The 12,766-nt window shown below is 41.6% G+C and overlaps 1 protein-coding gene across 4 annotated transcripts in view; it reads left to right on the forward strand.

Moving 5' to 3' along the window:
• KCNK2 (potassium two pore domain channel subfamily K member 2) overlaps positions 1-9,575 on the forward strand; it is an 88,929-nt gene extending 79,354 nt beyond the window's left edge. For all 4 annotated transcript variants that reach the window (XM_064164506.1, XM_064164507.1, XM_064164508.1 and 1 more), the window contains one exon: positions 7,350-9,575. In XM_064164506.1, coding sequence (XP_064020576.1) covers positions 7,350-7,667 — 318 coding nt within the window. In that variant the 3' untranslated portion in view covers positions 7,668-9,575. The remainder of the gene's footprint in view (positions 1-7,349) is intronic.
• The last annotated feature ends 3,191 nt before the right edge of the window (positions 9,576-12,766 follow it).

Below are 12,766 nucleotides of genomic sequence, written 5' to 3' on the forward strand. Positions count from 1 at the left end.
GTGATACTGTGATACTGTGACTCGATGATTGCTGCAGGTCCCTTCCAACCTCTAACATTCTGTGATTCTGTAACAACTGATGTGGTGAATATAAATTTGTGTGCAGCAGTAGCTCAGGTGGGCAAAGGTAATACATGCTTCTGCAGAGCTGCAGGACAGTGAGATAGCGGTTAGACAAACCCTCCTATCCATGCAGGGAATGAAGCCACCCAGGAGCTGCATTGTTAAACTCATGAACCCTCTCTGTACCTACTTCTTCTTTTGCTGTTTTGATTTTTAAGTGGGATTTTGAGAACAATTTCTGTGAGTGCTGGATGAGTTTCTTGAAAGCTACGACAATGCTTTGTACTCTACTCTGCTGCCTGGTTAATGTGACATGTACATGCCCTTTCTGATTATGTCTCTGAGAGCATGGTTGGATGTGTTTTTTTTAAAGTAACAGAAAAAGTACATTGGAGAGGAAAAATGAAGCTGCAAAACATTTGAGAATGCATTAGGGATAAATGGTAGGAATTATATACCAGGGACCATCTAGACTGTTATGAACATCTGTAATGAAGGCCACTTATTTTTTTAATAACCTGCAATAGTCAGATGGTTATCTCCAGCTCATCTACTTGCTCTGTAATTACTGTTTTTTCTTCTTTTTGCTAACATGACCATTGTAAAACATATGAGCCCTGTATGCCAAAGAGAGACAATACAAAGAACAGCTCTGAAAGAGTTACATGCATTATTAAGAAGCACACATTTTCATTTTCTATTTCTGTGCTGCTTTTTTTTCTTGTTTGGTACTTAGTGGTTTACCTTCTTTCATATCGTGGGGTTGTTTAGCCCAGAGAAGAGAAGGCTCAGGGGGGACCTTATTGCTGTCTACAACTACCTGGAAGGAGGCTGTAGCCAGGTGGGGATTGGTCTCTTCTCCCAGGCAATCAGCAACAGAACAAGGGCACACAGTCTCAAGTTGTGCCAGGGGAGGTCTAGGCTGGGTGTTAAAAGGAAGTGCTTCCCAGAGTGAGTGATTGGTGTTGGAATGGGCTGCCCAGGGAGGTGGTGGAGTTGCTGTCCCTGAAGGTGTTCAAGCAAAGCCTGGAGGAGGCACGTAGTGCCATGGTCTATTTGATTGTCCAGGGCTGTGTGTTAGGTTTGACTGGCTGATCTCGGAGATCTTTTCCAGCCTGGTTGGTTCTATGATTCTGTGATAACTTCAATGTCATATATCTGAGTTTTATTCAAGAACAATATGTATCTTTGTGCTCTGTAAGTAGATCAACTGGTTCTACTGTAACACTGGGATATTTCCTCCCTGACAGAGAGGAACAAAACTAAGGCAAAGTTATGTTAGATAAATGTCCTTCATTTGTCCTTTATTAGGCTTTTGGGTTTTTGTGTTAGACCACAAATGCAGCTTAGTTCAAAGTACAGATTATGAATGTAAAGGTTATGGCTACATGGCCTGTGCTGTCCAGGCCACACTTAATAGGATGAGTGGTCTTCCTACATCGTGGGTAGTTTTGTTTGGATATCTATTCTTTGGATAGCCACTGTGAGCAGAGCATCCAGAAAGATCCTCAAACTCCTGACAAGTATAAGTAATTAGTGTAAATGAATGAAGCAGGTACTACAGTATCTTCAAATGTGATGGAGGTGGGGGTTTTCTTAGTTTTTTTCCTTTTAACACTAGCACTCTCTTGGACATAACATTCTGGGTTATGCTGTTGGCTTCTGTTTAAGCATAGAGTCCAGCTACACAATGAACAAGCTAAAACTTGGTGGTGATGAAAAAGGATAGAGTTTTGGTCTCAGCAGTGATGCTGGCTGAGAGCCAGGTTTAAGCCATCATTAATTTAGATGGGGTTTGAGAGGAATATATCAAGGAATGGCTGCTTAATGTCCATTTTTTCCCTATTTCTGTCAAATTTGGCATGCCTGACTTCAAATTATGTTGGTGTTAATGTGTATGCACAGTTGGGGAACTGTCTGGTCAGTAGGGAAGTTCATGCAGTATTTTTTTTAATGTATGGTTGAAAACAAACTCCCAAAAAATCAAAAGTGACTTTAACAGGAATGCATAGGCACACTTCCAGGTTGTTCAGAGGCTATTATTCATTATATCCTAATAGAGTAAATGTGGCATTTGCACCAGACAGACAGAGGCACCTTAACATAGACATTTACAGGTCTTACTAGAGATGACCTGTGGTATTTGAGTCATGCCATGGAGCTGTCAGATATGACACATAATGTATGGGATACCATACCATCTGCAGTGCTAACTGGAGGCCAGGCAGCCTGTGCTGGGCAAAGAACTGAGTCAGTACCCTTTCTTTGATAGAAAATATATATATATATATATATACACTTCTTCTTTTTTTTTTTTTTTTTTTTTTTTTTGTGAACTATGCTGTGTGGAGTATTTAGTTGTGTTACTATTATAGAATTACAGAATCAACCAGATTGGGAGAGACCTCCAAGCTCATCCAGGCCAACCTAGCACCCAGCCCTAGCCAATCAAATAGACTGTGGCACTAAGTGCCCCAGCCAGGCTTTTCTTCAACACCTCCAGGGACAGTGACTCCACCACCTCCCTGGGCAGCCCATTCCAATGCCAATCACTCTCTCTGGCAACAACTTCCTCCTACATCCAGCCTTGACCTCCCCTAGCACAACTTGAGACTGTGTCCCCTTGTTCTGTTGCTGCTTACCTGGGAGAAGAGCCCAACCCCACCTGGCTACATCCTCCCTTCAGGTAGTTGTAGAGAGCAATGAGGTCTGCCCTGAGCCTGCTCTTTTTCAGGCTAAATATATTAGTATATACCTTGAGAATTTGTCATTGATACTTGTTTTTTCTAGACTTGTAAGATGTTGCTTCATAAATGCATAATAAAATTACTGGCTGATGTTATTCAAAGTACTGCATTCAAAGATTAGAGCTGACACTCCTTGTGAAATATATCTGACACCTTCCAGTCTAGTTTAGACTAACTTCACTATGAGGTCGGTGAGACACTGGAATGTGTTGCCTAGCGAAATTGTGGGCACCTCATATCTGGAAGTGTTTTAAGACCAAGCTGGATGAGACTTTTACCAACCTAGTCAGGGCAAGGGGGTTGGAAATAGATGATCTTTAAGGTCCCTTCCAATTCAAGCCATTTTATGATTCTATATGGAGAAAGTCAATCCTTGAACTGGATTAGGGAATGTATCCCCAGTACTGGAAGCATTTCAATTCCCTGAAGGCTAGGAGTGAGCAGCAGCACCAGATTGTTACTTACTTTGTGGCTACCACTGTTACAGGTTCCTATTACTTTTGGAATATTTTGTCATTCAGCCTTATGCAAAGTACTTAGTTGCCAACAATTTATGTGAAAAAGAGGCCTTGACCTTGTGCCACAATGCCCCCAACCATGACAGCTGCAGAGTCTACAGAGCTGTGTGCTGGGCTGTATAATGAGGCAAGAGAATTGGGGAAAAGTAAACAATTGTTGCACTAGATAGGTGCCTTAAGAGTTGTTTTGGAGCAGCATAGCCAACTGGCATTTCAGTCACCTTGCAGAAGACATTTTGTGGCTGTCAGGCCCTAGATGGAGAGAAGCCATAATGCAGTGTGATGAAATGTCATACCCAAAGGACAGAGAGAATCTGAACATATACAGAAATGCCCCTCTGGAAAATGAGGGATCCAATTAGAATAGCAAGTTGCTTATATACACTGGTAGTGGGAAACTGCACATTTCTTTTCCTATAACCTTTTGTGCTTGAGTCTGTAAGTGCCATGGAATTAAAAGTTTTGTTCTGAAGAAATAACATTTATTTGAGTGCATTTCAGTTCACACAAAAGCTAGGGGCTGAAAGCAGTAATTTAGGGCACACATAGCTCACACAGCACTGAACTTCTAGTTTCTTATGCTGTGCCAATTACTTCTGGTTTACTACTAATGCATTTCAATTCTGCTTAGCAATAGGACTGCATTTTTCATTTTTTTCTAATGATTTTGATATAAAGCTGAACTCCTGCCAAGCAGCATTATGGCTCTGGTCTAGAGACAGATAGAACTGAGTCCACCATGTTCATGCTCCACATCACATTAGCTGGAACATGAAACTACCTCCAAAGGAATATGTAATAATGTTATTTAGCTGGCTTGCTTCCCAAAAGAAATTTAGTTATAATTTAGTTGTCAGATAGGCTAACAACTACTGGTTTAAAATTCTCCTGAATAACTTCTGTGCACAACAGTTAAAATACAGTAGCTTGCTCTGTGCAAGACAGGTCCATCACCAGCATGTGCTGAGTTGGGCTGGTAAGGGAATTCTGAGACTGTCCTAGGGATTACACAGCCTTGTTTCCTTCAGAAGCATGTCCAGGAGTTTTTCTCTTACTGGTAAAACACTAGAGAAGTGGGAACTGAGATTACTAGTAAAAGGAAGGTTAAAAAACGTGTGGGGAAACAGGTTAAGATGCTTGTAGCTTTCATTTGATTGCCAGCACACAATTTTAAAGCTACTGGTCTGCTAACATGCCTTGAATGTGATCATATCTGGTGCCAGAGAAGTGTGCCCAAGTGAAACAGCTGGTCTGGCAAATACTTACACAGTTGGTGAGGGGTACTTTCATTTAGTTGCCAGCACACAATGTTAAAGCTACTGATCCGCTAACACCCCTTGAATGTGATCTGCTAACATCCCTTGAATGTGATCATATCTGGTGCCAGAGAAGTGTGCCTGAGCCAAACAACTGGTCTGGCAAATACAGAGTTGGTGAGGAGTACAAAAGTGTAGGGTAAAATAGGAACCCATACACTGGCTCTTTGGTCCATAACCTGAGCTGCCTGCCTTTAGTAAAGCTGGGGGAAAACACAAAAGTTCCCCAATGCTGCTGCTTCTCATATTTTTATTACTTGTTTACTACAAATAAAAATACTGTAGCAGCTGAAATATTCCAGCCTTGCAGATTTCATTACTTTCAGATCTGAAGTGCAGTGTGTCTGATCCTAATTGCACAATTTAAATACTAATAATCATTCAGCTGGGTGAGTCCTCTGTGTATTTTACAGATAACAATCCTGGTTCAGAAAATATACATAATGGGTCCATATTAGTTGTCTGTGTAATTCACTGCAGCTGAGGCAGATGTAATAAAATGACCTCTGGGTAAAGAGATCTTTTTTGTTTTGTTTCTGGAGGAGGAAAGTTTTCCTGAAACCCTGTCACTCCTGTGTGAGCTGATTATTTCCTACCTCCATTATATTCCTGTTTTCTGCTGCAGTGCAAAGCATGACTAAGCCCATGGCCACTTTTATTTGATGGTTTACACCCCACCCCACCATGTTCCTCTGTGTTATTTTTGTTATTTATTATCTCTGTCCTTGCCAAGTCCATCTTGCTTGCCAGTGATTGAAATTCTGGACTGAGCAGTACTAATTAGACTAATTTATTTAAGTGGGTTAATTCTTCTGAAATGCTTTGCTTTGGAGCTATATTTATCAGCAGTCCATCTTCCCTGTTCTATACCTTCCCACTATTAAACTGCCTATAAACCAGAGATTTAAAGCAAAACAATCTGTTTCCTTTGTAGCTATAATGAGACAAACTCTTCAAAAGGTTCCTCCTTTAATGAACCTTGTAACTTGTTTAATATTGTAACAGTAGTTTGGTTGAAGTACATGACCAAAATTATAAATAGCATACAAACTGCAAGGCCATAGCTCGTTTCAGACTATTTTCTGTGAGCTGCTCAGTTTCCCTCATGCTGTATCTGAGGGGGAAAGAAACAAGGACCATTTGGGATTCTCTGCTTCCAGCTGCGTTCCTCCCTCTCCTCAACCCAGCCTCCAGAGCTTGGACTTATGGCATGGTCCAGCTTTCCTAATACTGAAGCACTGAAATGGTGGAGAGAAATTTTAAGGAATAAACAAACATTATGGTAGTTTTTTAGTGAAAATGGTTCAACCTCTGCTGTAGTGTGGCCAGCAGGGCAAGGAAGGGGATTCTGCCCTTTTACTCTGCTCTCCTCAGACCCCACCTGGAGTACTGTGCGCACTTCTGGAGCCTCCAACACAAGAAGGACATGGAACTGTTAGAGTGAGCCCAAAGGAGGGCCATGAGGATGCTCAGAGGGCTGCAGCAGCTCTGCTATGAGGACAGGCTACAAGAGCTGGGGCTCTGCAGACTGAAGAAGAGAAGGCTTCAAGGAGACCTTATAGTGGCCTGCCAGAATCTGAAGGGCACCTACAGGAAGGCTGAGGAGGGACTACTGGCAAGGTCTTGTAATGACAGGGCAAGGGGCAATGGGTTTAAAGTGGCAGAGGGGAGATTCAAAGTAGGTGTTAGGAAGAAGTTCTTTGCAGTGAGGGTGGTGAGACACTGGCACAGGTTGCCCAGGGAGGTTGTGGCTGCTCCCTGCCTGGAGGTGTTCAAGGCCAGGTTGGATGAGGCCTTGAGTGACCTATTCTAGTGGCAGGTGTCCCTGCCTATGGCGGGTTGGAGCTGGATGATCTTTGATTCTATGATTCTATAGAGGCCATCAATATAAGGACACAGAGAGTTAAACCACCGGAATTGATTGGGCAGCAGGAGTCTACATGGATTCATGAAATGGTAGTGATGACACAAAGCAGCACCTTGAAGCCAGCCTGATCAGAGCTCTGCAGGTAACAGGGGAAACACCCTCTTCCAGCTGTGTGCTGAGTGTACAGCAGCGGCAAACATCCTGCTGTATTTCTTCAGGTGTGATCAGCAGCAGCTCTCCACATCCCACTCTGCAGTTTTCTTCCTGCTGTGCTTTAGTATGTGGTTTTCAGTAAGCAGACATGTTGCTGACAGAATGGAAACTGTTGTTGTACTGGTGCTGTACGTTTGAGCAAGCAGAGAGTAGAGAGAACATAAGCAGCTGACATTTTCCTTTAAAACAGCTTTTCTGTCTATATTTAGAAAATCCTTTGCCAAGTCTCACAGGGATCTTTCCGCAGCAGTAAGAGCACTTGTACATAACCCTGCACCCGAGTGGCAATGCCTAACGCAGCCGGGATTGCTGGGATTTCAGCATCCCCTGACCAGCTGGGTACTGTGCAGCTGTCAGTGCTCTGCAGCTTATAATTAAATTGCCTATGATTAAACAAACAAACTTTAGCAGAAAACAATCTTATTGTGTTTTTGGAATCATTGTTAGCTCTGTAGCAGTGTGGCATCTTTTTCTGGCTTAGTCGCTGTTAATAAAAGAGTGAGTCTGTGCTGGCATTAGTAGTAACTCTTCTCAGTCCAAAGCTGTGTTGTGCTCTTGTTGGGGTCTTGATCCTCAACAGTGTCTAAAGACTTTGTTTGGGTTTTCCTCCTCATTTTTGCTGCAGGTAGGGGAATTCAGAGCCCATGCTGCAGAATGGACAGCCAATGTCACCGCGGAGTTCAAAGAAACTCGAAGGCGCCTGAGTGTGGAGATCTATGACAAGTTCCAGCGAGCTACCTCTATCAAAAGGAAGCTCTCTGCAGAACTTGCTGTGAATCACAATCAAGACCTGACTCCTTGCAAGAGAACCCTGTCAGTCAACCATCTCACCAGTGAGAAGGACATCTTGCCAGCTCTAACAAAGACAGACAGCATTTACATGAATGGTTTGACTCCGCACTGTGCAGCAGAAGAGATAGCTGTTATTGAAAACATTAAGTAGCCATGACTTTGGATCCCAGCCCTTGAGAAGCTCTTGGCTTAGACTAGCCATATACCCTTTTTTTTCCACCCTGTTGATGATCAATGCTAATAGCATTTTATATGTGTGCATGAGTTCCACAGAAACTACAGTCCAGAGTTACCATCACATCTTTTCAAAGCCACAAAGATGAACGGCACTTCTGTTATTGAAAGATGCTGGAACAAGCAATGTCTTCTGCCTTTATCTGCCCAGACTGTTTTTCACTTCTCCCCAATGTGCCATATGGCCTCAAGAATGAATCACACTCTTTTATGGTAACAATGTAGCTTTGAGGGATCAGTCCTTTAAAATTTCAGGGTCTACCTTACTGAGCCTAGGAATGGACCATTTCTGGACTACAACACATTTGTAAATGGCAAGAAATTCTTATGCAGCCTTTTACCTAAGAAATTTTTGTCAGTGCCTTATCTTTTGAAGAACCAGAACCTCTACAGTTCCTGTATGGTTGTTTGGGTTGTTTTGGGTTTTTTTCCTTTTGTTTAGTTTTGGCTTTGTTTTTGTTTTCATGAGAAGTGTATTTCATTAGAGCTTTCATTCTTCTTGAAATGATGGTGTTCTAAAAGGTGTGTGTGGTGAAGATACCGACCAGCATGACTTAATGCCAAAACTCAACAATCATCGGGTGGTGTTCTTAGCTCTAAATTTAAAGGCACTGCAGTTTCACAACTTGCAAACATGTCCCCAAGAAGCATTTTGTTTTACTCAGGTTCAGCTGATACTTGTTCACACTGACTTGCAGAATTTGCTGACCCTCCTGTGGTCTTATGCTTTTAAGCAAGGTTCATCAGTTGTTTTTGTCTCTGTCAGATGTACCAAAAAAACATAAATCTGCAACTTATCTACCACTGAATTATTTGATAGATGACAAGCAAATAATAACTAATATTGTGAGGAGAGGGAGGAGAGGAAGGAGAGGCTTTAATTGCTGTATTCTAACAACCACACCCAGAGAACAATGCAGAAAGATACAGCGATTTTTAAATAAGCATAATCCTTCTGCCAGATATTTGCTCTATGAAAAGGATTCTTAACTTCCTCTTTTAAGTCAAGTCACACGAGACTCCATATGACGTTTTACCCAGGAATCCTGCTGGAGTGCTTCCCTTAATGTCACACAGTACAGCGGCTGCCTGTGTCGGAGCGGTGACTAGCGTGGGAATGCAATTGAAACTGGTATCACTGTGACTTTCTACATTTCAACTAGAGATGGCTCTGAATGGAAGTGCAGGCATGAAGAAGAGCTGATAAATAGCACAATCTGAATGCTGATGGTTGTTCGGACAGGACAGGCTGACAAACAGATCTAAAGCAGACTGTGGGGTTTCTTTATTGGTTTTAAGAGAAGACATTGATTTTGTATTTTCCATTTTGCTTATAGATGTACATAACATTCAGGAGACATGCAGGATGGAATGGAGGATTTTGCTTTTTTTCTTACCTTAGTCTATTGTAACCTGGCTGTACATAAAATGAACAGAACAGGCCTTAAAGAATGATTTAGGCTCTGTGTAAATTCAATTGCTGATTGGGCATGATTCAAGTGGCAAATCTTACAGCATCTCTGACCATTAGGTGACATGCAAGATATGAATGTTAATGTTTTTTGGATGCTTAGCTTGTTTTCTAATAAATATAAGTTAATATGTAAATTCAATCAATTCAGTGTAAATATCAGTCAATTAACATTTACAGAGAAGTATGCTTTTAAAACTAAGGAAGTTCCACGACACAGCACCGAGCAATGCTCTTATAACAAAGACCCTTGTCTCCCCAGCACAGTGTTCTGAATGTCCGCATGGCAGGGGTTCCTCTTGCCAGGCATAAACTGTGAATTGCAATGAAAAATAAAGTTTTTAATTAAAATCAGCTTTTCTGAATCTCCTGCTTGCTACAACTGGAATGCTAAGAAATAATTTGTCAAACTGATTATTTTTTTTCTGGTGTGCTTTCATTGGTTACAGAGTATACAGCAGTTTACCACCTGCTTTAATTTTGGCTGGTTTAGCAATAAAAGCTTGACTCACCCAGCACAGAAATAATTATTAAAGAAATAATGCTCTTTGGTCCATGTGTTCATTGCTATTTTTTTTTCCCAAACACTTGGCAGGCTGCAGTTTCTGCTGCCATGTGCTGCAGAACTGATGGCAACTGGGAGCTGTGGGGAGCTCTGACCTTTCGTCCTGCCCTTCGTCTGTGGCTGCTGGTAACCTTCTGCAGAAGTATGCAAAGAAGCAGCTTGAAGGTCAGTAGTTTTTCACACCAGAGCGGTCATTCTGCAGTGAGTATTTTGCAAAGGCCTCTTCAATTAGCTCTTGGTCAAGGGCACGATAGCTTACAACCATGTGGTGGTTAAGTGAAGAGGACCATTTTCTTATGTTGTTCCAATCTGATACATCCATCTGTGGGATGTATCTCAGTGCCTTTTGAACTGGAATTGCAGAAGGGAACTGGCAATATTTACTGTTTGCTTCCTTTGATGCTCAGAGATGAGATATCTTAGATGAAACCCTCGGATCATTCTAACCAGTTTGTTTCCATTTACCAGCCTATAGCATTGAGTGTCCTATGTGGTTTCTTTCATTGTTAAGAAACTTTTGGGCATCTGATGATTGGCTGAAATGTGTATCTTGTTTGGAGGTCCTGTGACAAAGTTTGAGATATTTTGGACATTTTTTTCAGTCCTTTCAGCATTTTTTCACCTTTGTGTATAGTCTCTGTGAAAAGAACCCCTGTTAATTTATGTTTAAAATATATTGGGGTTTTGTTGGTTGTTTGGGGTTTTTTTCCCCACATTTGCAACAGATCTAAATTATTACACCTTACTAAACTAGATTTGCCTGTTTGGAACAAAGCATTAACAGGGCTATAAGGATGATTAGGGGACTGGGGCACTGCCAGATGAGGGGAGGCTGAGGGACCTGGGCCTTTTTAGTCTGGAGAAGAGAAGACTGAGAAGGGATTTTAAGAAATGTTTATAAACATCTGAGGGCTGGGAGTCGGGAGGGGGAGGACAGGCTCTGCTCACTTGCTCCCTGGGATAGGACAAGGAGCAATGGGTGTAAGTTGCAGCCAGGAGGTTCCACCTCAACACAAGGAGGAACTTCTTTACTGTAAAGGTCACAGAGCACTGGAACAGGCTCCCCAGTGGGGTTGTGGAGTCTCTTTCTCTGAAGACTTTAAGGGCTGTTTGGATGTGTTCCTCTGTGATCTGTGCTAGATTGTGTGGTCCTGCTCTGGCAGGGTGGTTGGACTTGATCACCTCGGATCCTTTCCAACCCCTAATATCCTGTGATCCTGTGAACAGATAAAAGCCTTTAACTGTAAGTTTAATAACTGAAGAAAAAAAAGTATGTTTTTAAGTACTTATGCATACATATACATAAGTACTATGTATAAGTAGATAGACTTCTAATAATCCAAACCCATATAATGCCATTAATGTTATTGGAAAAATCATGCAGTGATAGATCACAAACACTGAAGATGGCTAAGTGAGTTTTTAAGACTTGATGAACTCTATGAAGGTCTTTCTTTTCCTTCCCTTAAGAGTAGAACTTTGTATTAAAATCCTGTCCTACCTTTGGAAATCTTGCGTAGCTCACTTCTCCTTTCCAAATATGGAGCTACAAAAGCATGAGTTAGGACTTAAGGAAATTCAGTTTGTTAACCTCCTTTCTGTCACACATTCATGGGGACATTTCCAAACTGTCAGGATATTTGCCACTTAAGTTTGTGAAAATGGTATTCAGGTTTGGTAAAGGGTTGTTTTCTTTTGCACTGAGAAGCAAATCCCATTAAATGCCAAGAAGATGTTAGCAAAACATTTTGGATGAAAGACAAATTTTGGCATAGAAGAATCTGCGAAGGCACATATGCCACAATAATTTATTTCTCACTGTTAGAGGAACTATCACAACAATAGAAATGATCCAAAATCTGCTAGAGTAGTAGCTAGAATGAATGTGCTTTGTTTGGTATTGCCTGATCATCACACCTTTTTGTTACATTCTCTGGTGCACTGCATCTGGTAAAGTGCCTGTGTTGGTCAAAGCCTCAACCTTTTGGATAACCCTGCATGAGAGGCAGGGTGATTGAGTTGTAGAGAATTTGTTCCATGCCAAATTGCATAGAATCATAGAATCAACCAGGTTGGAAGAGATCTCCAACATCATCCAGTCCAACCTAGCAACCAGCCCTAGCAAGTCAACTACATCATGGCACTAAATGCCTCATCCGGGCACATGGCCTTGTTAAATCTCATCCTATTGGCCTCTGCCCACCCGTCCATCCTGTCAAGGTCCCTTTGTGCTTGAGTACCAGAGCAAGACATTATTCTGGCATCCTGCCTGTGTTTTGTGGCTCCAGATTACATCTCATCCTATTTTTAATCCTTAGGCTGCCTTGAGGTGCTACTGTCTGAGTTACAAACAGCCTGGAAGGATCAAACCTAGAAGCTTGCTTAATCCCATGAACATTCTAGACATGCCTTCCTCTTTTCACCTCTTCCTGGAGGGTAACATAGGAACCCACAGAAGTGCTAAACCTCTAGAAGGAGCTTTCTTAGGTCACTAAGCATGCCAGAAGACCAGGCAGATGGGAGGAAATTTGATCTGTATGTTTGTTTGGAATTCTTGTTCCTCCAGCATTATTCTCACATCAATGACCTGTAAATAGGAATGTAACACACCCTGTGGAAGAAGAAATGAAAGGCTGCTCTACTTAGTCAACCCTACGTACACACCACCAGCCTATATATGTATATAGCTTCATTTCCTGAGAAGGAAATTTTCCTGTCAGGGAAACTACATATAGTGTCGAAATACAGGAGTAATATTTCTAACAAAGGGCTGTCATACACTTATGTGGTAATTACCTTTTCTTTCCCACCTTGCAGTACTGTTTGAAAGGAAAGGATTTTATATATTAAGAGAAATATGCACTTAGACGAATTTGTCAGTGTTAAGGTAATTATTTTGTCACAGAAACATGAATAAGATTATTTTTGCATTGCCCTGCAGATTTAAATGAACAAAATAACCTGCATTTAATGTGTTTCA

The sequence above is a fragment of the Pogoniulus pusillus genome, chromosome 25 (genome assembly GCF_015220805.1).
Source record: "Pogoniulus pusillus isolate bPogPus1 chromosome 25, bPogPus1.pri, whole genome shotgun sequence".
Lineage (NCBI taxonomy): Eukaryota > Metazoa > Chordata > Aves > Piciformes > Lybiidae > Pogoniulus > Pogoniulus pusillus.